This window comes from Phacochoerus africanus, chromosome 15 (genome assembly GCF_016906955.1).
Source record: "Phacochoerus africanus isolate WHEZ1 chromosome 15, ROS_Pafr_v1, whole genome shotgun sequence".
NCBI classification, from domain to species: Eukaryota; Metazoa; Chordata; class Mammalia; order Artiodactyla; family Suidae; genus Phacochoerus; species Phacochoerus africanus.
The window spans coordinates 54,343,400-54,370,971 of NC_062558.1; the positions used below are offsets into that span (position 1 = coordinate 54,343,400).

At 39.3% G+C, this 27,572-nt stretch overlaps 1 protein-coding gene across 2 annotated transcripts in view; it reads right to left on the bottom strand.

Moving 5' to 3' along the window:
* Positions 1 to 994: 994 nt before the first annotated feature.
* Positions 995 to 27,572, bottom strand: part of RYR2 (ryanodine receptor 2) — a 775,249-nt gene continuing 748,671 nt past the window's right edge. For both annotated transcript variants that reach the window (XM_047762364.1, XM_047762363.1), the window contains 6 exons: positions 25,280 to 25,414; positions 16,300 to 16,456; positions 14,882 to 14,946; positions 12,192 to 12,292; positions 11,227 to 11,278; positions 995 to 2,445 (listed from right to left, as the gene is read on the bottom strand). In XM_047762364.1, coding sequence (XP_047618320.1) covers positions 2,350 to 2,445; positions 11,227 to 11,278; positions 12,192 to 12,292; positions 14,882 to 14,946; positions 16,300 to 16,456; positions 25,280 to 25,414 — 606 coding nt within the window. In that variant the 3' untranslated portion in view covers positions 995 to 2,349. The remainder of the gene's footprint in view (positions 2,446 to 11,226; positions 11,279 to 12,191; positions 12,293 to 14,881; positions 14,947 to 16,299; positions 16,457 to 25,279; positions 25,415 to 27,572) is intronic.

Here is a 27,572-nt window from a genome sequence, read left to right on the forward strand (position 1 = left end):
AATCAAGGCCCAACAGACTCAGGAAGAGCTTTTTGTCTCCTCAACTGCCTCAAAGAATTAAAACAGAAGACCTGGTCCAGGAAGAGAATCATCACCAGGGATAACCATGAAGGGTGTGGGAAGATGGCGGGGCGGGGGCGGGGCGGGAGGGATGGCAGAAGGGCCTGTTTTTTCAAAGTCCCCTCTGTGCCCCTTTGTCTCTGCCTGGCATGGCAAACATTTATCAGACATCTGCTCTTGGCATCTTCCTGGAAACTGTCTTCCTTCCCTTTGAAGCCCCAGGCCCCACTCTCTTCTGAGCTCAGGATGGCATATAAGCCTCAGCTGCCTGAGTGTCTGGGGGTATCATCATGTCTTTTTGGGGCTCCTGCATGGAAAAATTTTTTTCTCCTCTGAATCTGTTTTATGTCAGTTTAACCCGCCAAAGAACCTAGAAGATAAGAAGGGAAAAGTTTTCCTCCCTTACAATTCCTAAAGACAACTGCAAAATCTAGGTACTACAGATCTGATATTGTGCTGATGAGCTGAAAAATGACAGCTTACACCCAGCATAGTGCTTGGTACGTGGCACATGTTCAATTAGTGTTTGAGTGTTTAATGTATCACTTACTTGTGTGCCAGTGCTCTTTCCGAAAATGAATCCCTATTTTTACGTGGAAAGGAATTTGCCCTGAATAAGGAAGAGCTTTCTAAAATCAAAGTTGTATAGAAATTAAAATGATTTGGAAGATAGTGATTTTTCTGTCATTGGTTGTTTCCAAGAAATCTGGACAGCCCTAATACAAGGGAATGACAGGATTGGGGCTAGATGGTGAGTCAAAATGCCAGATAGCTCTGAAGTTCATAATCATAACTGCAGAAAACTTGTTTAGCTACAGGAAAGTATGACAGACCTTCAGACAGTGTTTGGATTGCCCTAGAGCCCTTCAAGTTAAAAGCTCAACCTTCTATAATCCATCCAAGTTGTAAGTAAAATGGAGAAAGGAGAGGATGAGAAAGTTAGCTAAATAGTTTAATCAGAGCAGTTTTACAATTCTAAAATTAACAAGCAGACTTGTAATAAAAGAGCTCCAATGTTTGCAAAATGACCTTGCTTCCCATTCTGAATCTGTCTTTTTATTTGTAAAGATTCGCATTACATTTAAAAGGACTCAAAATGGAGTGATTGATATTCTCATCCGTGTTTTTTGATGCAACTGATGAAATCCCTGAATGGATATTGCTTCAGCTTTGATATTAAAAAATGGCCTGACAAGAAGTCCTTAATCAACAGCTGATCACAGGTGGCCGAAAGAAAGAGAAAAACCCAAAACTACTGTCAAGTTCATAACGTATCACATTGTTGGTGGATGACACTGGCTCCAAAGATACAATTAAGCCCACGACACTTTATTACTATGAATATAATTATCATGAAAGTTCTCTCACGTGGATCAACTTACTTTGGAAGGTTTTCTTGGTTCGTTTAAACTTGCATAATAAACATGCAATGAATTATTTCTTTTGAAAGTGTATTTTTTGCAGTCTTTTTGTGTTCATACAAAGATTTCATAAAGTTGCAGTGTTGCATCAGAGCATTACCAAAATAAAAGCAGGAGCACATGGGGAGGGAAAATGTGAATGAGAAGAACCTCCTCTCGTCCTGAGACAGGCCACCCGTCTTTTTAAAAAGGTGTGTGCAAGCTGCTTTTCTTACCCTCTCCCACCAAAGAAAAGCATGAAAGAAAAAAAACCCTCACAAAAATCAATCTAAGAAAAAAACGTCGACATAAAGAAAATAAAGATGTTTTTTCATGCACATATCTTCTGCATAGCTCAACCCACATATAGTAAGGCACTATTTCCCTTCGTTACTGGTGTCCACGGCAATCTGGTAAGTGCTACAGTGCTCTGTGACCTTTACAGAGTTCCTTTCTGGATGGTGAAATAAAGAGGCCGGATGAGTGTGGCTGCCACGCTTCTCTGTGAATGTCCCATAGCGCAGGGAGATTTTGGGAGACTCAGAAGGAAATCTGTGTGATGATTGAGAGTCTCCAGAATGTGGTTTTTCTCTCCAGAGTTCCTATTTTGTCTGTGTGTGAATTTAGATGATTCTTCAGTCATTATTCTCAAAATACACAAGACGGGGGAAAAGAACAGTCAGGTCTTCAGAAACAGAGCGTCAACTGCTTCCGGAAAGCGTGTAACGCTGGCAAGTCACAAAATCAGCAGGATGTTTCCCAGAGAGCAGAGACAGAGAGAGAGCAAGAGAGAGTGAGTCGGGAGGCAGAGAGAGAGCGAGCCAGAGACAGAGAGAGAGGGAGAGAGAGCATGTGTGTTTTGGTTGTTCAAGGTGATCTCAGACTGAGTTTAATTTAACTGGTCTTCATATTGTTTCCGGAAACAATCCCCGGCTGGGAAAAATTCCCAGCACCTTTCTTGATACATCTTCCAAACATAAGATTCCTGTAAAAATAAAGGCAATGTGTTAACATCATGTCGTTTCCCAGAATCTGTGTGTTACCACAAAATATGAGAAACTCAAATTTGTTATTACATACATCACATATGTTAATTGTGCATTGCAGATGGTTATATAATTGGAGAGACCTAAATTCATTTAGTAGTTCTTAGTTAGGCCAGCCCTTATTTATTTTTACTTTAAATAATCTTCATCCTAACTAAAATATAATAATGTCAAAAAAAAACGTATTTGTGATATGTTTTCGAGAGTTCATTAAAACTACTATTTTTATTAACTGTGTCCTTCAAATTCAAACTGTTAACAATTGGAGGTGAATCTTTGTGAAGGGAGAATTTCAGAAAGTTCAGTGAGAACTTAAACATTTAATACATAATCATTTTTTAAAATTTTATTGAAGTATAGTTGATTTACAATGTTGTATAGTTGATTTATAATGTGAGTTTCAGCTGATTCAGTTACACACACACACACACGTGTATATATTTTCATATTCATTTCCATTATAGGTTATGAAATACTGAGTAGAATTCCCTGTGCTATATAGTAGGTCCTTGTTGGTTTTGAGCAGTTTTCATGTGCTGTCATACACAGGCCACATATATGTCTTCTTTGGCGAAATGTCTATTTAGTTTTGCCCATTTTTGGATTGTGTTGGTTTTTTGATATTGAGCTATATGTATATTTTGAAGATTAATATTGTCAGTTGCATCATTTGGAAATGTTTCTCCCCCATTCTGTAGGCTTTCTTTTTTTATGGTTCCTTTGCTGTGAAAAAGTGTTTTCTTTTCTTTTCTTTTTTTTTTGGCTTTTTAGGGCCGCACCCGCAGCATATGGAGGTTCCCAGGCTAGGGGTCTAATCGGAGCTGTAGCCATTGGCCTATGCCACATCCACAGCAATGCTAGATCCAAGCCACGTCTGAGACCTACACAACGCTTCATGGAAATGCCAGATGCTGAACCCACTGATCGAGGCCAGGAATCAAACCTGTGTCCTCATGGATACTAGTGAGATTCATTTCTGCTGAGCCATGATGGGAACTCCCCACCATACTATTTTGATTAGTGTGGCATTGTAGTATATTCTGAAGTCAGGGAGCCTGATTCCTCCAACTTCACTTTCCTTTCTCAAGATTACTTTGGCTATTCATGGTCTTTTGTGTTTCCATGCAAATTAAAAAAAATTTTCTTTTAGTTCATTGAAAAATGCCCTTGATAATTTCGTAGGTATTGCCCTGACTCTGTGGATTGTCTTGGGTAGTATAGTCATTTTGACAATATTGATCCAATTCAAAAACACAGTATATCTTTCCATCTGTTTGTGTCATCTTCAATTTCTTTCATCAACATCTTATACTTTTGCCTACTTAGGTAGGTCTATTCTTAGGTATTCTTTCTAATGCAATGGTATATGGGGTTGTTTCCCTAATTACTCTTTCTGATTTTTCATTGTTAGCATATAGCAATGCAACAAATTTCTGTGTATTAATTTTGTATCTTAAAACTTTACCAAATTATTGAAGAGCTATGATAGTTTACTGGTAGTGTAGGATTGTCTCATGTCTTATAGTATAACGTCCTCTGCAAACAGTAATAGTTTTGTTTTATTTTCTAATTTGGATTCATTTACTTCTTTTTCTTCTCTGAGTACTGTGAATAAGACTTCCAAAACTATGTTGAAAAAAGAGGTGAGAATGGACAGCTTTATCTTGTTCCTGATCTTAGAGGAAATATTTTCAGCTTTTCTCCACTGAGAATGTTAGCTGTGGGTGTGTTATAATTGGCTTTTACTATGTTGAGGTAGATTCCTTCTATAACCACTTTCTAGAGAATTTTCTATCATAAATGGTGAAGTTTATCAAAATCTTTTTCTTCACCTACTAAGATGATCATACAGTTTTTAGTCTTCAATTTGTTAATGTGATATATTACAATGAATTTTTTTTTTTTTACAGATATTGAAAAATCCTTGCTTCCCTGGGGTAAATACCACTTGATCATGGTGAATGACCATCTTAATGTATTATTGGATAGTGTTTGCTAGTATTTTGTTAAGGATTTTTGCATCCATGTTCATCAGTGATACTGGCCTGTAATTTTCATTTTTGTGGCATCTTTGCCTGGTTTTGGTATCAGGGTGATGATGGCCTCATAAAATGGATTGGAAGTGTGACTTCCTCTGCAATTTTTTTGAAATTGTTTTGGAAGGACAGGTGTTAACTCTTTAAATATTTGATAGAATTTGCCTGTGAAGCCATTTGGTCCTAGACTTTTGTCTGTTGGAAGTTTTTATTTTTATTTTCATTTTTTTTTTAATTTTTATTTTTTTGTCTTTTGAAGGCTGCACCTGGAGGTTCTCAGGCTAGGGGTCCAATCAGAGCTGTAGCTACCAGCCTACACTACAGCCACAGTAATGCAGGATCTGAGCTGGGTCTGCAATCTACACCACAGCTCATGGATACTTAACCCACTGAGCAAGGCCAGGGATCAAACCCATGTCCTCATGGATGCTACTTGGGTTTGCTAACTGCTGAGCTGCGATGAGAACTCCTGTTGGAAGTTTTTAAATCACAAATTCAAGTTTGGTACTTGTAACTGTTCATATTTTCTATTTCTTCCTGGTTCAATCTTGGGAAATTTACCTTTCTCAGAATTTGTCCATTTCTCCTAGGTTGTCCATTTTATTGACGTAGAGTTGCCTGTAGTAGTCACTTATGTCTCCTTGTTTTTCTGTGGTTTGGGTTATAACTTCTTTTTCATTTCTAATTTTATTGATTTGGGCCCTCTCCCTTTTTTTCTGGATAAGTCTGGTTAAAGATTTATCAGTTTTGTCTTTTTAAAGAACCAGCTTTTAGGTTCACTGACCTTTATTATTTCTTTATCTCTATTTTGTTTATTTCTGCTCTGATCATTATTATTCCTTTTCTTCTACTAACTTTGGTTTTGTGTGTTCTTTCTCTAGTTGCTTCAGGTGTAAGGTTAGGTTGCTTATTTGAGATATTTCTTGAGGTAATCTTGTATCACTATAAACTTTCCTCTTAGAACTGCTTTTACTGTGTCCTATAGGCTTTGGATCATCATGTTTTCATCATTATTTGTCTCTAGGTATTTTTTGGTTTCCTGTTTGATTTCTTCAGTGACCCATTGGTTGTTTAGTAGTATATTGTTTAGCCATCATGTGTTTGTTTTTTGCAGTTTCCTCTTGTAGTTGGTTTCTTATCTCATAGCTTTATAGTAGGAAAAGATGCTTGGTATGATTTCAACTGTCTTAAATTCACTGAGCCTTGCTTTGTAGCCTAGCATGTGATCTATCCTGGAGAATGTTCCAAGTGAACTTGAAAAGCATGTATTCTGCTGCTTTCAGTCAGAATGCTCTACACTTATCAATTAGGTCTATCTGGATTAATATGTCACTTAAGGCCCATGTTTCCTTACTGATTTTATGTCCTGATGCTCTGTCCATTGATGTCTGTTAATTTGCCTTATATATTCAAGTACTCCTATATTGGGTGGATAGATATGTATAATTATTATATCTTGGATTGATCCTTTGATCATTGTGCAGTGTCCTTTGTTTTTTATAACTATTTTTAAAGTCTAGTTTTTGGGGATGTTAGTATTTTTACTCCAGCACTTTTTGATTTTCATTTGCATGGAATACTTTTTTCTATCTCCTCATTTTCAGTCTGTATGTGTCCCTAGATCTGAAGTGAGTCTTTATTATATCATATATATGGGTCTTGTTTTTGTATCCATTTTGCCATTCTATTCCTTTGCTTGGAGCATTTAATCCATTTACATTTAAGGCAATTACTATTATTGTTTGATTTTTTTTTTTTTAGGGCCACACACGCAGCATATGGAGGTTCCCAGGCTAGGGGTTGAATCAGAGCTGCAGCTGCTGGCTTACACCACAGCCACAGCAACACAGGATTTGAGCCATATCTGTGACCTACACCACAGTTCATAACAACACCAGATACTTAACCCACTGAGCTGGACCAGGGATACAACCCACATCCTCATGGATACTAGTTGGACTTGTTACTGCTGAGCCACAATGGGAACTCCTAAGGTGATTACTGATATGTACGGTCTTACTGCCATTTTGTAAATTGTTTTGGAAATTTTTCATAGGTTTTTTTTTCCCTTCTTCTTTTGTTCTCATAATTTGATGACTATCATTAGTGTCATGTTTGGATCCATTTTTTCTTTTGTGTGTATATTCATTATGGATTTTTGGTTGTGGTTACCATAAGGTATTGATATATTTATATATGTTTAATTATATATGTATTTATGTATGTTTAATTATATATATATATGCTTGATATATGTGCATATGTATACATGTATATACATATATCAAAACCATGAGGTTTTGATTTATATATGTATAGATAAATGTGTGTGTGTGTATGTATGTATGTATGTGTTTATGTGTATGACTGTTTTAAGTTGTTGGTCTCTTAATTTCAAATGACTTTCAAATATCCTCCATTTGAACTGTCTTCCTCATGGTTTAGATATCATAGTTGTGTGTGGATGACTTCCTACTTGTATGTTTGCCTTTACTGGTGAGCCTCCCCATTTCATAATTTTCCTGTTTCTGGTTGTGGCTTTTTTTTTTTTTTTTCCTGCCTAGAGGAGTTCCTTTAGCATTTGTTGTAAATCTGGTTTGGTGGTATTGAATTCTTTTAGCTTTTGTTTGTCTGTCAAGCTTTTCATTTCTCCATTGAATCTGAAGGGAATTCTTTGCTGGGTAGAGCATTCTTGGTTGCAGTTTTTTTCCCTTCATCACATTAAATATAAGATTCCATTCCCTTCTTGCCAGGAGAGTTTCTGCTGAAAAATCAGCTCATAGTGTTATGGGATTCCCTCATATGTTATTTGTTTCTTTCCCCTATTGCTTTTAACATTTTGTCTTTATCTTTAAATTTTGTCAATTTGATGACTAGGTGGCCTGGCATGTTCCTTCTTAGGTTCATACTGTATATGCTTCCTGGGCTTCATGGACTTGAGTCATCATTCCTTTCCCAACTTAGGCACACTTTCAGCTGTTATTTCTTCAAATATTTTCTCTGGTCTGCTATCTTCTCCTTCTGGGACTCCTATAAATGTGAATGTTCATGTGCTTCGATGTTGTCCCCAAAGTCTCTTAAACTGTCCTCATTTCATTTCTTTTCTTTTTTTCATTATTCTTTTCCATAATAATGATTTCCACTACTGTCTTCTAGCTCCTTTTTTCATTCTTCTACCTCATTTATTCTGTTACTGATTCTTTCTAGTGTGTTTTTCATTTTGGCCACTGTATTCTTCAACTCTGTTTATTCTTTGTATTTTCTAACTCTTTGTTAAAAACTTCTTGGAACTCCTTACTCTCTGTATCTATTATTTTTTCCTAATTCTTGGATCATCTTTATGACCCCTACTCTGAGCTCTTTCTCAGGTATATACCCTTTCTTGATGTCAATTCATTGTTCTTCTGAGGTTTTATATTGTTCTTTCATCTGGAACATATTCCTCTGCCATCTCATTTTGTCTAAATTTCTATTTGTATTTTTATGTATGTATGTATTTTAAGTTTTTCAACCTTGGATAAGTGGCCTCTGTAGGATGTGTCCCAGTAGAACACTCCCTTCTTGTCACTCAACAGCCAGATACCAGCTGGTGCCAGAGTAAGTTCTGATCTGCATTTATGGATTCAGTTCCTCAGGCTGCTAGACTGTAGTTAACTTGCTTCTAATGTCTGCCCCCTGGTGGGAGATTCTGTTCTAGAGGCATGTACAGGCTTCCTTGTGGGAGGGACTGGTGCCTGCCCATTGGTAAGCTGAGCTGTGTCTTGGGCCTTTGATGGGCAGAGCTGTGTCAAGGGGTGTGTCTATAGGTGGTTGTGGGCTCAGAAAGCCTTTTTTAAAATATTATAAATTTTCAATTTTTATTTTATATTGGAGCATAGATTAGTTAAAATGTTGTGTTAGTTTTAGGTATACAGAAAAGTGATTCAGTTATACATAAACATACTTCCATTCTTTATCTGATTTCTTTCCCTCATGGGTTAAAACAGAATATTGAGTAGGGTTCCCTGTGCTTTACAGTAGGTCCTTGTTGATTATTTTATATATAGTTGCATGTATATGTTAATCCCAAACTCCTAATTTATCCTTCCCTTCCCACATCTTCCTTTGAGAAAAATAAGTTTGTTATCTATGAGTCTATTTCTGTTTTGTATGTAAGTTCTTTTATATTAATATCATATTTGTCTTTCTTTGTCTGGCTTACTTCACCTAGTATGATAATCTCTAGGTCCATCCATGGTGCTGCAAACTGTCATGGTTTCATCCTTTTTTGTGTCCGAGTAATATTCCATTATACATATTTACCACACTTCTTTATCCACTCCTCTGCTGATGGGCATTTAAGTTGCTTCCATGTCTTGGCTATTGGAAATAGTGCTTCAGTGAACATAGGGGTGCGTGTGTCTTTTTAACTTAATGCTTTTCTCTGGATAAATGCCCAGGGCTGGGATTGCTGGATCACATGGTAGTTCTCTACTTAGTTTTTTGAGGAACCTCCATGCTACTCTCCATAGCGGTTGTGCCAGTTTACATTCCAATCAACTGTGGAGTAGGGCTCTATTTTTCCTACATCCTCTCCAGCATTTACTGTTTGTAGACTTTTTGATGATCACCATTCTGACAACTGTGAGGAGATACCTCATTGTAGTTTTGATTTGCATTTAATAGTGATATTGAGCAGCTTTTCATGTGCTTTTTGCCATCTGTATGTCTTCTTTGGAGAAATGTCTATTTAGATCTTCTGCCCATTTTTTTTTTGGTTGTTTTTTTTTTTTTGACATAGGTGCATGAGCTGTTTGTAGATTTTAAAGATTAATCCCTTGTCAATGTTTCATTGGCTAACATTTTCTCCCATTCTGTAGGTTGTTCTTTTTGTTTAGCTAATGATTTACTTTCTTGTGGAGTTCCTGTTGTGGTGTAGCAGAAACTAATCTGACTAGGAACCATGAAGTTGCAGGTTCAATCCCTGGCTTTGCTCAGTGGGTTAAGGATCTGGTGTTGCCATAAGCTGTGGTGTAGGTCACAGATGCAGCTTGGACCTGGTATTGCTGTGGCTGTGGTGTAGGCTGGCAGCTGCAGCTTCAATTAGACCCCTAGCCTGGGAACCTCCATATGCCATGGGTGTGGCCCTCAAAGACTAAAAAAAAAAAAAAAAAAAAATTACTTTCTTGTGAAAAAGCTTTCAAGTAAGTTTAATTAGGTCCCATTTGTTAACTTTTGTGTTTGTTTCCTCTAGGAGTAGGATCTGAAAAGATATTGCTGTGGCTTATGTTAAAGTGTTCTGCTCTTGTTTTCCTCTAAGAGTTTTATAGTATCTGGCCTTACATATATGTCTTTAATTCATTTTGAGTTTATTTTTGTGTATGTGTTAGAGAATGTTCCAATCTGATTCTTTTACATGTAGCAGTCCAGTTTTCCCAGCACAATTTATTGAAGAGATGGTCTTTTCTCCACTATATATTCTTGTCTCCTTTGTCACAGATTAATTGACCAAAGGCACATGGGTTTATTTCTGGGCTCTCCAAAATATTCCATTGATTTACATTTCCTTTTTGTGCCAATACCATACTTTTTTGATTAGTGTGGCTTTGTAGTATAGTCTGAAGTCAGGGCACTTGATTACTCTAGCTCCAGTTTTATTTATCAGGACTGCTTGGGGCTATTTGAGGCCTTCATGCAGCCTATCTGCTGATGGTGGGGCTGTGTTCCTGGTTTCCAGGCCTGAGGTGTCCCAGCACTGGAGTCTACATGCTGTTGGGTGGGGCTAGGTCTTGGTGTCAAAATGGGAGCCTCCAAGCGAGCTCATGTCAATGAATATTTCTCAGTACCTCCACTACCAGTGTCCTTGTCTCCACAGTGAGCTTCAGCTGTCCCCCACCTTCCCAGAAGTCACTGCTTTTGCCCTGGGTCTTGGTGCATGTGAGATTGTATACACCCTCCAAACTTAGAGTCTATATTTCCCCCAGTCTTATGGAGCTTCTACAGTCAAGCCTCGCTGTCCTTCACAGCCACATGGGGCAGGGGATAGCTCACCCTTACAATGCCAGATACCCAAGCTGGGGCAGAGGATGGCTTGGAATTGCCACTCCTATGGGAGAACTTCTGCAATATAATTGTTCTTGAGTTGTGGCACACTCACCGGGGGGGTATGGGGTTTGAATATATTGTGAGTGCACCCGTCCTACAATCTCATGGAGTTTCTTCTTTATGTCCTTGGATGTAGACTTTCTTTTTTAGTAGGTCCAGTCTTTTTGATTGTTGTTCAGCAGTTGTTGATTTTGGTGTGTTTGTGAGAGGAGGTGAGCACAAGGTCTTTCTACCCCACCAAATTGTCCCATCTAATCTCTAAGCAATTATTTTTAAATGATCACAATACCATGGGTTGTAGTTCATCTGAAATCATCTGCTATCTGATCAAGCAATCAGGTATATTATAATTATCAAAATTCAAACCCAGCATTGTCAGCTAATAAAAGCTTTACTTTTATGTGCAATTAAAATTTTACTGTTTCCAATAAGGCAACCTTTGCATACTCAGCCAGGGTAACAGGAATTTTATACTAAGATACCATGACTAATATCTGAAAGCAATTCTACCTCTTAATGTTTAATGCACACATTTCGTTCCAATGTGCAGAGATTCTATGATCATTTCTTTCAGATGATATATAGTTACTGTTTACCTACCTGTCCTGTGTGCTCTGTTTCATCCTTGTTTATGAGATACATCAGAAAAAACCTACAGATAGAGTAATCATAAACGGATTATATGTAAATAGAAGCATAAACAGATACTTTGGATTCTGCTATGAGCTAACTTTTAATGGCAGAGCAAATAAATGGGTCAGAACCACAGAGCAAAAAAAAAAAACCACCACGGGACCAAAAGCTTAACCTTCTTTTAAGATTTTTTTTCAAAGGAGCTAACATGTGTGCACAGATCAAATTATACCTCTTTGGAGGCTCACTGCCAGATCCTCCCCACCCCCCACAACAGTATCCATATTTACTTACTCATGGGGCACAAATCACAACCCTAATGTGGAAAAATGTGGATTATAAAAGTTACATGACTTGCCTAATGTCACAAACCTGTGAAATCTAAAGCCAACTTTTTAAAAACTGCTATAAATCCACACTCTCTTCTGTTAGATATTAAAATCAGGTTAGAAATGGATTAAGAAATAATACTGTACCCAATTGCGGTCTTGGCAACTTCCAAGTAATAGATTTCTATGTATTTTTTTTTAAATGCAATGTTTAACTGTGTTTCCAATAGTGCTTAAAGAGATCTGTGGGTCCTCAGCAAAGAAAAATGGAGATTCACATATCTCTAGGAAGCAGCTGGAGTATTATTTGAAATAGGAAACATGGCCAAAGCTCTCTGAGAGGCTCAGTATGTACTCGGCTTATCTCTTCTACCTTTTCGTTTCATGTTCTAGAAGGTATCCTTCACATGGAGGATCACTATTTCACTTCCTAAGTCAACCTACTCCTGGGGCAAAACCACCAGTTGTGGGTCTTTCCCTCTAAGAAGTATAAGACACCTCAGGCCAATCGTACAAAGAGGTGCTCTCTCTCCTGTTTCTCCAGCTGGCTGAGGTAGGGGATGCTTGGGTACCTGGAGAGGCAGGGGAGTCGGGCACACTCACAGATAATTGGCCAAGTTGTGTTCCTGTAGAGTGTGGGTTTCAAAGCCATGTGGCACAGTGTCGAAGTAATCATTGCCTATGCCACAGATGAAGCACTTGGTCTAGAAGACAAAGGCAAATATGGAAGGTCAGAATTCAGAAAGCACAACCAAAGGAATAAATACCTTACCACCCAGGGGCAACTACTTGGTTTACTCAGCTTACATAAAAGATCATCCCAGATGGCTGTGCCAGGCACCCAAATATCTGTTTAATGGTTGTCCCCACTCTATCTTGCTGTGTATTTAAATGAAAAAAGAAACCAGCAGCAAGACACAACAAAGGCAGAAAGAAGAGCATAGGCTGAAAGGCAACATCTTTCTTCTATTTTCCCCAGCTTGGTGATCACTCTTGTTCATGACATTGATTCAAGGTACCAGGCAGAACAGAATGCATCCTGCACTGAAACTGAAAACTTGGTACTTAATCCTAGGCAAGTCTGATGACCAAGGGCAGAGAGGAAGGCACAGATACTTTCTATCTGTGGAGGACCAAACCAAATACCAGGCTGTAAGGCATTTAATCAACAACTCAGAGAAGGTCGGCCATGTGCCAGGCACTGTGCTATGCACACAATTACCTAATGAACATACACACTGGGATACTCTAGAAACAGGGTGCCTGCTCTCTTCTCTTTCATCCCAATCATCTCTCTCTTCACCCACTAGGTCTGCCATCTGCAGCCCTGGTACCCAAAACCCAGGGGGAAGCAGGCCATTTCATCATTAGCATTTCCTATGTATCAGCTTGAATGAATTCAGTAATTATTGTCCTCATGTGGCTCCAGATGCTCATCTTCCCTGCATTTTAGAAGCTGTTTAATACCATCGGAGGCATGTTTATGATACCCTAGATTTGGGAGCCTAGAATCAAGATGATTAAGATAATTTCTAATTCTCCCTGACTTACTGATCAACAGCAGAAATGCTCCATTTGGCAGTCTGGTCTTATACACCATTCAGTGTCTCTTCCCTAAGCAGGTTCACACTTCACTGTCTTCCTGGGAACCTGTCCTTCCCCTGATGACCTCTCTTGGTTTCTCTGTGTCTAAATGAGTTGCCATGACCTCTCTTGGTTTCTCTGTGTCTAAATGAGTTGCCATGCTTCTTTCTAGAGGCTCTAAACTCTTAATTTTCTACATTTATCCAATCACCAAGTTCTTTTCAGGCCAACCCCAAAGTAGTGCTTCAGTCTGTCTGGCTCCCACATCCTCACTGGCACTGCTTCAGCAAAAAGACTTATCATCTCCTCCCTAGAAAAGGTTTCCTAACTAGATACTGACATGACCAGGGGCAAGAAGCGGCCACTTCCTACCCTGTGGGCACCAGTGTCCAGTTCACTCCCCACATTTTAATCCATCAGTCCACAGTTATCTTTTAAAAATGTAAATCTGGGAGATCCCATCATGGCTCAGTGGTAACGAACCCGACTACGATCCATGAGGATGCGGAGTCAATCCTTGGCCTCACTCACTGGGTTAAGGGATCCATCCGTTGCTGTGAGGAACAGTGTCAGTCGCAGACACCACTTGGTTTCAGCAGTGCTATGGCTGTGGTGTAGGCTGGCAGCTGTAGCTCCGATTTGACCCCTAGCCTGGGAACTTCCATATGCTGTATGTGTGGCCCTAAAAAGACCAAAAAAAAAAAAAAATGTAAATCTGCTCACCCCGCTGCCTGGCTTAAAACTCTTATATTGTTTCCTAGACTATAAATTACACTGTGAATTTCTCAAATGAGTTATTAGGCTCTTAATTAGTTGGCCTTCCTTTCCTCTCCAGCCCCATTACGAGAATGTAATGCCTCATCCTCAGCCAATTATGCTTCCAAGAAAAAAATTCCCTAAAATCAGGGCCTTGGTATATAGAACCTCAGAACATTCTCACAGAATCCAATGTGAATGGTATCCCTGGTGAGTATGGTGGGGTGGGGAGGTTGCCTAAAACTGCAAAACTGTGCTACTGTCTTCCTCAAACCCACATCTCTGCAATCTTCAGGCCTCAGCTTGCGTATCCCTTCTTTGAAGAAATCTTCTTGTCATCCATGAGGAAATCGGACAATAGCCTGAGACCCTGGCACTCAGGGTTTCCCCCTATAAAGGGCTCATCACAGGGCTCTGTAGTCACCTATTTCCTTACATCAGTGAATCCATCATTCTGTTTGGGGGGTGGGGTTGGTTTTGGTTTTTTTATACTGCATCTGCAACATATGGAAGGTCCTGGGCTAGGGGTCAAATTAGAGCTGCAGCTGCAGGTCTACACCACAGCCATGGCACTGCCTGATCCTTAACCCACTGAGCAAGGCCAGGGATCAAACCTTCATCCTCAGAGACTAGTCAAGTTCTTAACCCGCTGAGCCACATGGGAACTCCTGTCAGTGAATCCATCATTCCGAATGGATGGTTTTCCTGCTCTCTATGGCACAGGAACATCAATGGGGCCATATTCCTGTTTGTAAGGACATGGAGCCCACCACACAGCCCAGCAACAAAGCTTGTTCAGATGTACTGCCTGAATTGAAAACAGGACAATGAGGACACACATTGTTCATGGCCTTTCCCCTTTCTCCATTATTCATGATTCTTGGGTAAAAGGCAGTGAGGACAAGGAGCATCTGTAACAATAAACATGCAGAGTCAGCAACAGAGAGACCTACCTCCATGTCTTCTTTGACCTGTTCCTGTTGGTCTCTTAGTTCCCCAAAGGCGTCAATAATTAAACCTAGTGTTAAATAAAGACATGATTTAATCTTTATCCATCAGAGAACAACGATGAAACTCGGAGCCCCTTGGCTCATCCTTCTAGGAAAGGGATCATGAACAGCCACACTGAGAAATGCTGAGAACTCTAGGAGGGTAGTGGCATTCTCTTTCTGGGGACAGAAATACATGCGGTTCCTGGGGCACACATTGCCTGAAAAGGGGGTTAAACATGAAGCGACAGAGTAGGAAAAGCCTTTGGTTATCTTGGCATCAACAGATAGCATGTTACTACTACCTACTTCATGCCAAGAAGGAGCAATGAGATGTATTGTGTTGTAAAGTACAGAAAAAGCCGTTGGTAAAATTTTCAAGTGCTAATTTGCAAATCAGACACGTCCACATGAACTGTGAGGAATGTGCCTCAAATCATTTTTTTACCCACAAGTTCCTCATCAATAAACTTTCCATAAGGTTATGAACTGTGGCCATGAACCACAAAATGCCTCCTACTGCTCTGTCTCTGTCCCCTTTTCTCCTGGGACTTGCCAGCTGCATGCTTACTTCCAAGTTGCATGACGTTGCCTCACTTATAAAATGCACTCAATAAAAGACATAAAGGAAGGATTATAAATCCTTTACCTTGCTCATGTATTTTACTGAAAAAAAAGTACCATTTTATGCCTGTGGAACTTAGACATTTAATTCAAATTAGGATAAATGTGTGAGCAGAAAAAGACAGCATGAATGATTTTTCTGAAGGAAAAAAGTTACCTTGGAATAAAAGGAGGAAAAAATTCACCCCACCCAAAGTTACCTTGGAGCAAAAGGGAAGAACTAACAGGGTCAACATGGCCCTGTGGGGCTGGAGTCCTGACACTTTTCAGCTGTGCGCTTCAGCCAAATTACTTTAACTTAGGATAGCTCGGCTTCTTCAAATGTGAATGACAAAACAACGCCCACAGGGCACACTGCACAGACATCAATTTTTAAGAAATCTTTCCAACAACCCATGGTTTAGAGATTTATATAATTTCCAATGTGATAGACCCAAAGTGATTAAATGGCTCACCCACCCCTAGTTGTAAAGGTTGTCAGCAGTAGGGCTGGGAACCCAGCCCAGGAGAGTGCTCTTCCCATTCTGTTATTTGAAAGGAAGCCCAAGAAACCTGTATCCATCTCCCTCTAGACCAGGGTCCACTGCCTCTTTGTTTTTCCCTCTACAGATTTCAAATGAAGGAACACTGAAAGGAAAATTTCTATTTGGCTTTTCTAGGAAACACTTGACACTCTTCCTCTAACATTTAATGTGAGCATCACCAATATGTAGCTCAAATTCTAGGTCTTCTTGGGCTTCCATGAGGGTGATGCTTACCTTGTATTATGGCCAAGAGAATGACAATGACGAAGAAGAAGAAGGTGATGTCAAAGATGATCCGATAGATCTCATACTCATCACCTGCTGGGTCTTCGATTTCATCACCGATCCCGCCTCCCGCACGTACTCCAACGTACATGTGGAACATGTAGCACTGCACAGAGAGCAAAGGCATCACTCTCGGAGGACCACTGCCTGCATTTAGGCTCAACACACCTAAGGTTCTCTCTCTAGCTCCTAATCCTCACTCCAGGAAGGATGAGACTTTTTGCATTCTACATAGCCTCTTTTTGTTTCAGTATTTGTAGTTGTGATGCAAACACGTGGTTCTTCCACATTGCTGTTTTTTTAAACAAAAATTGATACTGTATACTCTACCTGGAACCTGCTGTCACACTTTGCAGGAAATAAAAAATACTTCACTAGCATCAGGTACAAGATAATCCCATTAAAATTACAGCAAGGGCCACAGAACCATATTTACTTTTGCAGTGGGGGGAAGAGAAACCTAACAGAGGAATGGGGAGGTGTATAAGGAATGGGAGTGTTAGAAACTAAGTGAGAAGGAGTTCCCATTGTGGCTCAGCAGTAACAAACCTGATCATTATCTATGAGGATGTGGGTTCGATCCCTGGCCTCACGCAGTGGGTTAAGGATTCTGCATTGCTGTGGCTGTGGCGTAGGTCATCAGCTGCAGCTCCAATTTGACCCCTGAGAACTTCCATATGCCATGGGTGTGGCCCTAAAAAAAAAAAAGGAAAAGAAATTGAGAAGAAAACCAGACTTGATAACACTCACTGTCCTCTCGTCTATTCTATGTGGAATAGAATGCATTTTTTTTTTACTTTATTGAATAAAGAAGGGCAGAGGCAGGGAGAAAATAGCAGATCATTAAACTCTGAAACATTAAAGCAACCAATAAAATGTACAGCTGCAAGATCCATTGCAGAAAAAAAGAGGGGTGCAGTGAAGTCCTTTTGGGGCAGGGTTCCTCAGCCTCATCAACGTTAACATTTTAGGCCAGCTAATTCTTGGTTTTAGGATCCATCTTAGGCATTGTAGGACATTTTAGAAGGATCTCTGGCCTTTACCCACTAGATGTCAATAATAGCACCCCACCCCATAAATAATTGAAAATGTCTGCAGACACTGTCAAGGGCCCTTTGGAGAGCAACATCAGAACCCCTTGAGAACCGCTGGCTTAAGCATCTGGGGTTTTATATTTATTCAGGATAAGTCCAGACTCTCCATTCCAGGCCTCTGATTGAGCCGCACATCACTCTCTATGCTGACCTTTTACTGTTCCCGAGCACCAACTGACCTCCACTCTACTCATGCCTTCTCCCAAATCCAATTTTCCTGGTTCTAGATCTCTGCTTGCAGAGTCTCCTTCTCTTAAATTATCCTGTCTCATCTGTATCCCATTAGAACCTACTCATTCTTTCGAACCTCAATGAATAATCCTTCTTCCGTGAGATCGCCTCAGACTGTTGCAGACACTCTGATTTACCCAACTGATGTCACCCATCAGTGCAAAACAAAGACCCGCCACCTGCCATAGAAAAGGGGCAGTGACTTCAAAATCCTGAAACAGTGACTTCACCTGGTGAGGCATCACACTCCCCTGGTTTTCTCCTACATTTCTGGTCCTTCCTTTTCAAGGTCTTCCTCATCTCCCTGTCTCTTCATGAACAAATGCCCAGCTTTGGGTTCTTTGACTTTTTTTTTTTTCCTTTTTAGACACTCCCTTGGGGAAACTTCAGTTTCACACTTAAATATCACCTGTGATAATTACTTAAAAATGCTTCCATTTACACTTTGGGTCTCTTACCTGAATTCCAGACTCGTATCTACCACTTAACTTATTTTTTAGTTGCTGTTTTATGATCTATCTCAGTCCACTAGAACTGGTCCCATTATAAGAAGAATGACTTTGGTTACTGCTCTATCAGCCATGCATAATAATGTCTAGCACATGATTGGTACTTAAAAATCACTCATGGGATGACTGAGGAGTGAAATGCTGGGAGTGGTCAGCTGTTCTCATGGAGACCTGACTGCCTCAACCCAGAGACCTCAAATTCTCAGGTCACTTTAAAAGAGCACAAAGTTCAGGCAAAGAATCGGCAGCAACGTGACACCAAAATGCTCATAATTCAACAACTAATTACTGATGGACACAGAATACAAAAAGTTTCCTAAGTCAGATGCCTGAAATTTGATGAGCAGAGTTAAAGAAGGATTGGGTCACTCAGGAAAGAGGTTTGTTAGCCTGGGATACAAATGAGCAAAAAGCAGCCAGCCAGCACAGTGAGACCATGGGTGCCTCAACTTAACCCTGAATCCACATCTCCCAGAGGCTGAAACATTCTAGATTCTTGGTATCACCTACTGAATCAATCTCTGGAAGTAAAATTTTGAACACACTTAAAAAAGCCCTCAGGACACTTCATTAATTTCTTAGAACTGTTTGTCTAAAACATGGCTTGAAACTGTTAACAGTGAATCTGTGGGAAGAGAAAGTTTTATCTTCACTGTATACTCTCGCATACTGTTGGAATTTTCTTACTGCATGCACTTATTTTTATTAAGAAAAATTGAGGGTTATGTGTTTGCCTCCAAATCTGTCTTCCTATGTGCTTAACTGTGGCCACAGGGAATAGAATTATTAAGGCCATTCTTCCCTGGCATTCGTGTTCTTAGCTTTCTTTGTAATCCCATCCCAACCCTCTATTGCCCCCTTGGGCTGGCAACTCGATTTGGACAATCTGCCTGGCTGAGATCTGGCACTTCTCCGTGTAAAATTCTGTCCCTTTGATGTTCCTCACCAACACCCACAGTGGGCCAACAGAGGATCACTACAGTTCCCTACTCACATGCTGGGGTGTCCAAGGTCTCCAGATCCTGCTTGTTTCACATGTATGTGACTGAAGATCAGGAGGCTAATTCCTCCTACTGATTCCTGTTGACCAAGACTTTTGGATTACAATTTGGCTCCCTACATTGACTTTTTCTGTTGGAAAGAGACTACCAATTTGTTACATGAACTCTCAGTGAGTAGAATGCTGGTACCGACTTATACATCTGATTCTTAGGAATCTGGTTAATGTGAGTCTATCCTCAAGCAGCTGATCTGTTTTGAGTTTTTACACATTTAAGTTGAAAACAAGACCATGGAACAAGACTAAATTACCAAAGTAAATGTCTCCTTCTTTTTAGGTCTCTCATCAGCCACCTAGCCTCTCCCAGCAAAGTCTTCATCTCATAGCTCACCTCCATTCTATGACAGAACTAAGAATTTTCAGGAAGGGATTCTACCATATTTCAATAACTGGCTTGTGGTTATGCTGAAAAGATGGGTAGAGTTTTGTGAATGTGATTATTTAGGCTTAATGAGACACCAAAGTGAAAAAGAATAAAATGCATAATTCAACATTGGAGTTATTTTTCTTTCTATAGCCACACCCACAGCATATGGAAGTTTCCAGGCCAGGGATTGAATTGGAGCTGCAGGTGGGGACTACACTATAACCACAGCAATGCTGGATCCAAGCCATTTCTATGACCTACACCACACCTTGCAGCAACACTGGATCCTTAACCACCAGTGGGATTTTGATGCTGATTTTTCCCAATCTTATCCTTCTTAATCAGAAGTTATCACTATAAATAGCAGAAAGATGGCTGCTATGGTTTAGAATGGGAGGAAACATGAACACCTGCTCACATTGGTAGCAGACTTTCAGCCACCAAACCATTATTCTGCTCCTGAAAAGGGAAGCCCTTTCATCCTCCCCTTCCTTTTCAGAGACTCAGCTTCAACCTAATGAGAAGCCATGCTGGGTACCAAAAAGGTCAGCCACTTTCTTCAGAGAATCTGAGTCATGCAAGAGAAAGGTGCCTATGCTACCCAAGCTGAGACAAGGCAGTTGTTCATTGTCGAGATTTACTATTCTGTGACTCTGCCCCCGATGCACCTCCTAAATGGATACATTCTGGGGTTAATCATTGTTTATGTTGCCTTTAGGGAATACTGAAGAGTCACAGTTTCCAGTGGATAGGTGAAGAATCTCAAAAGATCTTTATCTTGGAAAAAAGGAAGGCAGAATGAAGAGGGAAACAGACACAGGGAGAGAAAAAAGAGAAAGACTGAACTGGAGAGAAACAGATTATTCTTTGAGAAGGTAGGGTAAAATAAACAGTTTAGAACAATTAACCTAAACAGCTTACTTAGGTTATTCTAGGAGTACCCTTTCTATCTCAATCACCTGGAAAGTTTTTTTTTCCAAAGTGCACAGGTCTTGATATCTTCCCTATACCTTCTGCCTCAGGGGAGCTGGGGTTGGTCTTAAAGATCTGTGGATTTACAAAGCGTTTTCCTGGTGATCCCTCTGTGCCTTTGAGGCCAAGAACCACTTCTTTTGAGATGAATATCCGCCAAGTCTGTCTCTGTGGCTCTCAAGCTGTGGTCAGCTTTTTGCCCTGGACTGTAAAACTTTAGATCACTATTCACTTTCTCCTCCTATATTCTTGGCGAGTAGGCTCAAATTCTATCAAGGTTACTGCTGGTTTAATTAGATTCTCTGGCTCAAAACACCAAGATCCTATATAAATAAATTAGGAACGAAAAAAGGCAAGAAATTGAAGTGGGAATCATCACTGAGTCTGCAAAACCACAGCTACAGTGCCACCTGCTGTAAGTTAGGAAGCACTGGCGGGGGAATTACATGCCTGTGAAAACCCACAATGTTCCTTGAGATTGGAAGAAACAAACTGAAACAACAAAGACGATGGAAACTCAGGAAGACAGCAATGACATATGATGTGAACGAGGAAAACAAATCTCAGATTAGAATACTAGACTTCACTCTTTGGAAAAGAAATGCGAAAGGAGACCGGCATTAAGAACAGGTTCTCTTTGGGGAATTAAAACAATTAAATCTGACCATTTCCTAAATCCATCATTCTGCCTTGCTAGCTATTTGGTTTTACTATGCCTCCACTTTTTTGTTTTGTTTTTGTTCTTGGCTGTACCTGCAGCACAAGGAAGTTTCTGGGCCAGGATTGAACCCATGATACAGCAATGACTCAAGCCACCTCAGTGACAACACTGGATCTTAACCCACTGAGCCATCGGGGAACTTCCTAAGCCTCCATTTTTAATGAACACTCCAGTAAAGCAATTCATTGTATTTTAAATGTTGTTGGCTTCTTCAAAACCTCCCTGCTCAAGCATTAATAAGAGGTAAATTAAAAGGGGGTTTCAGATCTAAAATTGGAAGGTTAATGTAAGTAATGGGGCCTCTGACTTGAGAGTTTTAAAGATAAACAGTTGGATATGGACATGTGCAAAGCTACACAGACCCCTGACTGGTAGCAGCAGTACTTAGTTATGAGAGAGATAGAAGCTGAGATGGAGTTTTATCTTGGAACTGAGTTTTCTTTTGCAAGAAAGGAGCCGCTAAGATGCATACTGATGATGCTTCTAACCATACCTAGCCAAAGGCAAGATACGTTTATTGTTATGTGTAGAGATATAACACCTATGACAGAGCTGGTCAGAAGTAGTCTTGTCCCTACAGATAGAAATCCCTGAAACTGAACAAAATCCTAGCTGTAGCTCAGTCTCAAGCCCATACTTGGAAACATCAAGAAGCCTATTTTCCTCATCCTAAAGTGAAGCAAACTTCTCCACCTTCTTTATACATATTCCACGTAATTGAGTAAAATCAACCAGGTGAAGGCAGTGACAACACCTGTCTTCCTAACCTACCTCTTGTTCAAAGAACTCATGGGTTCTTATCATAAGAAGTCCATTGATGGAATTAACAGAAGCAATGGAAACTCATCCTGGGAGCGAGATTTAAAAGGTAGTCATTTAAGGGTACTGCTGGGACAGCGGGACTAGGGTCAAACGGGACTCCTGACATCAGAGCATATTCTGGGGTCTTACAGTGGCAGGAGAGGGGTATCTAAGTCATCTATTGCTCCCACTGCGACAGAGGCCACCGTGTTTCACCCTCTGAAATCATCCCTACCTTCCATCAATCTTGAGTGGTTTGCTGGGCATCACAGCCTCTGGCAACGATTAACCTCAAGAAAACTTCGTACCTGAGGCTGGTGAATTGTGAGATATATAACCATTGGGTGTTTCTCCTGGAACATAAATGACTCTCCCTGGAGTCAGTGTAGGCACAGGGTCTGCTGTTAGTACTCACAGATTCTCCCTTGTGCCTTGTTGCCTCCTCTAGCCCTCTGTTCCCCTCCCTGCCTTTGACCAAGTCATCAGGGTCATGGGTAGAGAGACAGGTGGTATTAAAGGCAGTATGCAGGAGAGGCGAGGAAGGCTCTCTAAAGCATCTTCCTTGCTGGGCCTGGGGGGATAGGGCAGGGACGTGGGAAGCAAAAAGAAGTGGTGGTGGTAAGTGTCTCCAGTTAGTGACTCTGGCAGAGGTTACTATTAGTGATCAGTCAGTCTCTTAAAGCATACGTTTTCTCTCTCCTTGATCTGTGGTCCTGTTTCCTAGAGGAACCCTGGTTAACAGCTTCTTAGGTGTCCTTCCAGAAAAATCATACACAAATACTAAAGCATCTCATATGTATACATCTCATGTGTGTACCATCTTGTACAGTTAGGATTCTATCAAAATACTCTTTAGGATCCTGCTTTTTTTCCCCACTTGAATATAAACTATGTATCTTTCCATATTGGCATGTACAAATTTGCCTGATATATTAAAAGGTACACACTTTTCCATTATATGGATACTATAATTTACTTAATCAATAGCAGAACTGGAAGGAACGTTGTAAGTCAACTATACTTTAATAAAAACATTTAAAAAAACTAATTTAATTAGGACTCTATAGCTAATTTATATTATTTTCAAATTGTGATGGAAGCTAATATCCTTGCATATGCAGATGCATATTTGTGAATAAACAGGTCAATTACTAGTAGTAGAACTGATAAGTCAAAGGGCAAGTACACTTAAAAATTTAATAGAGGAGTTCCCCTGTGGTGCAGTGGGTTAAGGATCTAGTATTGTCACTGCTGTGGTGTAGGTTTGATCCCTGGCTAGGGAACTTCCACAAGCTGCAAGAGTGGCCAAAAAAAATTGATAGGTATTAAAAACTTTCTCTAAAATTATTCATTTAAATTCCCCAAAGTGGGAGTTCCCCTCATGGCTCAGCAGAAACAAATCTGACTAGCATCAATGAGGACTCAGGTTCAATCTCTGGCAGTGGGTTAAGGATCTGGCATTGCCATGAGCTGTGGTGTAAGTTGCTGATGTGGCTTGGATCTGGCATTGCTGTGGCGGAGGTGTAGGCCAGTCGCTACAGCTCTGATTCAACCCCTAGCCTAGGAACCTCTATATGCCATGGGTGTGGCCCTAAAAAGACAAAAAAAAAAAAAAACCCCATAAAATAAATTTCCCAAAGTGTTCATGAAGGTACCAGTTTTTCAATCAATTCAGTAACTCTGGGTATTAACAAACTTTAATATTTCACAAACCTGATAGTGAAAAGTGGCATTGTTTTGATTTGTGTGTTTGTGTTTTGTTTTTGTTTTTTTTTTTTTGGCCATGCCTGTGGCATGTATAAATTCCTAGGCCAGGGATGGAACCCATGCCATAGCAGTGACATTGCTGATCCTTAACATCTAGGTCACCAGGGAACTCCTCCAATTTGCATTTTTAAAATTATGATAGAGGCTGAGCATCTTTCCATTTATTTTACTGTGAATTATTTAGTCATATACTTTATTTCTTTATTGGCTTATTATTTCTTCTTTCTGATATGATAAAGACTTTGTAAATTAAGGAAACTGACCCTTTTTTATAGTGTTCAGGATATTTTTGCCAGCTTGTCATCTGTCTTTAAAATTTTCCTTATAGTTGTTCCCTTTTAAAGTTATTTTTTATGCTTGCATGGATCCTAGGTTTTATGTCATACTCAGAAAGACCTTTCCCCATTTAAAAACTGTTATCATTTCAAAAGTCAAATTCTGTTTATTTTTTTTTACTGAAATACTTGTTTAATTTGGAATTTATTTTGATGTAATGAACTTGATTGGCATCTATTTTTATCAATTTTCCCCAAAGAGTATGTCTATGAAACTAATACCATTTATTGAATGATTTTTCATTTCATGGTTTCTAAAGCTACCTTTATCATACTTTCAATTTCCATGTGTATCTAAATCTATTTCTAAACTCTCTACTCCACTGATCTGTCATTCTCTAGTACAAAAACTGTCTTAATTAGTAGTCTTTATAAGATTAGTAGTTCTCTCTCATTATTCCTTTGGGATGTTTACTTTTTCTAGAGTAATTTTAGTGTCATTATGTTCATCTCTTTTACTTAAACCAGTGCCAACTGGGTAGGTATCTTAATTTGGGGCTCACTGAAGGGACTCATCCCTTTCCAGCTAGAGGTTAAATATTTTGTCTAATTTTCTCATCCTCAGTCTAGCATCTCAGGTATGGTAATTTCTGATTTTCCAATATCAGAGATGCAGGTTTAGAACAGTGATTAAGCAGTGTGATACCTTTAACATCTTTTGATTTTAAAACTAAGACTAAAAGAGTACTTTAAGCCTGAATAAAAGTGAGATTTTTTTTGGAAGTCAGTAATTTCAGTTGGTCATAAGGTGAACAAATCCCTAAGCTTTCTAGATATTGTATAAGGAAATAATTTTACCTGCTGTCCTAGGCCATATGAACAACAAATTATTTACATTAATCTCTCCACTTCTAAGTGGAGTCTACTTATCAGGATGATGCAGCAGATGTGCAAAACTGGCAGAAACGGTTCTTCATGTTCCGTGAAAAATTAAAATTGTCAACTCTTTAAACTTTCGGCTGTGCCTACTATTTTCTGTGTTGCCCTGTTAAAAAACAGCTACATACTTTCTTGGGTTGAAGAAGCACGAAAATGATTTTCATTCATATGAGATCAAAGTGCATGAACTTACCGTTAGCATGTCATCACATTTCATGTCTGGTGTATCCCCATCTTCACTCTTATTGTAGAATTTTCGGAAAAAGTTGAATGCCACAACAGTATATAGGTATACCACAACAGCTAATAGGCCAACAGTTAATACAAGCTGGGAAGCAATGTGACATTGAACATATATTAGAAATACAAGTCAGTAGATGACAGAATCCACACTTCATAACATACCTTTCTTATCCACCCCCAAGTGGAGAAATTTTCATAATCTCTTTGTTTTACCGAGTTCTCAGATTATTTTATGTAAAACTTGACTACTTAATTGCTTAATAAATGCATACTATAACTGGAATAGATAAGCTCTGATTTAGTTTCCTATCCAAATTGATATTAATAATATGAATAAGCAGCTTAAAATGTTCCTTTTCTATCATCTAAATATTTGGTAGTAGATACTACATCAAGTACTTCCTCTCCTTTTAAATGGACTATTCTCTTTAAATAATTTATATTCCTAATAAAAAGTATCTCATTTTTGTTAATAATGTGTAATATAAATATTAAAATAAATAAAACCAAGAAGTCTGGCTTTGTTAAGAAAGCAGTGATCAAAGGGAAAGACTAATAACTAGTTACGAGTTAGCTAATAACTAACACCATTTTGAAGACAAATTTTTTTCAATGTAAAAGTAAATGTCAGCTTGAAAAGCCTTCTTTCAGCTCTATGCAATCTTTAATTCCAATTTATACTTAATATTTATATGTATATATGCATATACATGTATTTACAAACATACTTATAGAATACGTATATGAATATACATAAAATTTGTTTATGAATATGTATTTTTAATTTTTATTTTTTTGTCTTTTAGGGCCACACCTGTGGCATATGGAGATACCCAGGCTAGGGGTCTAATCGGAGCTATAGCCGCTGGCCTATGCCACAGCCACAATGTCAGATTGACCTACTGCACAGCTCACGGCAACGCCAGATCCTTAACCCACTGAGCGGGGTCAGGGATCGAACCTGCATCCTCATGGATGCTAGTCAGATTAATTTTTGCTGAGCCACAATGGGAACTCCCTGTATATGTATGTTTTTAAAATGTGATTTTAAAGTTGGTGAAGATATACCTTGGGTTCTATTACAGGAATTCTAAACACTAAAATGCACTCTTTTTTACATCTATTCCTCTAGTTACAGCATACCCCTGTGTTCTTGACTTGGCAGCAATATATTAGGTCTTTTTAAAATTGCTTTATAATTACCTGGAAAGAACATGTTTTAGTAGAAGGCTTAATTCACTTCTATAAACTAAGTACAAAGCCACTGTAAATTTCTGCACACTTTACCATTAAGGACTATCAAGTGCTATATATCGCTGCAAATGAAAATTTGATATCTCAAAAAGAGAAGGAATGAAGTTTAGAAATTAAGAAAAGTTTAGAAATTAATTGAGAATAGTGCTAAACTTCTTGCGTGAAAATACTCCATAGATTGAGCCTCTGCGGTGCTTTGGGCTGGAAGCTCAAGACCAATTTATTAACTGACTGATGAAAAAGCACAGTGTGCTTTTTGTCACTGGACTCATGATGTGCTATGCATGTCATGTTCATAAACTAGAGTGACATATATATGAACAGTCTGCTGCCATTCAGAAAACTGAGGGTCATGCGAATTTAACCACGGACATAGTTCAAGTTTATTGGGAGGGTACTGATTTAAAAATATGCTGGGGAGTTCCCATTGTGCCTCAGGGGTTAAGAACCTGACTAGCACCCATGAGCATGCGGGTTTGGTCCCTGGACTCACTCAGTGGGTTAAAGATCTAGCATTGCCGCAAGTTGTGGCACAGATCTTAGATGCAATCTGGTTCTGGCGTTGCTGTGGCTGGGACTGTGGCTGTGCAGCTCCAATTTGACCCCGGCCCAGGAACTTCCATATGCTGCAGGTGTGACCCTAGAAAGAAAAAAAAAATGTTGGATTTATAAAGTTCTGGAAAAGAAGGACTCCATTACTCTAAATAACTAACACAGAATGTGTTACCTCCTGGTGGACACTTTATAAATAGAGAATGAATCAATAGGTTTATTAAAAAAAATGAAAGTTTCAACATTACAAATCAGTTTCATTAGAACATAAGCTGATTATCTGGAATTAAGCCATCTTTCTTCTTCTTCTTTTTTTCTTTTTTTTTTTTTTTTGTCTTTTTGCTATTTCTTGGGCCACTCCCGCGGCACATGGAGATTCCCAGGCTAGGGGTCTAATCGGAGCCGTAGCCACCAGCCTACACCAGGGCCACAGCAAC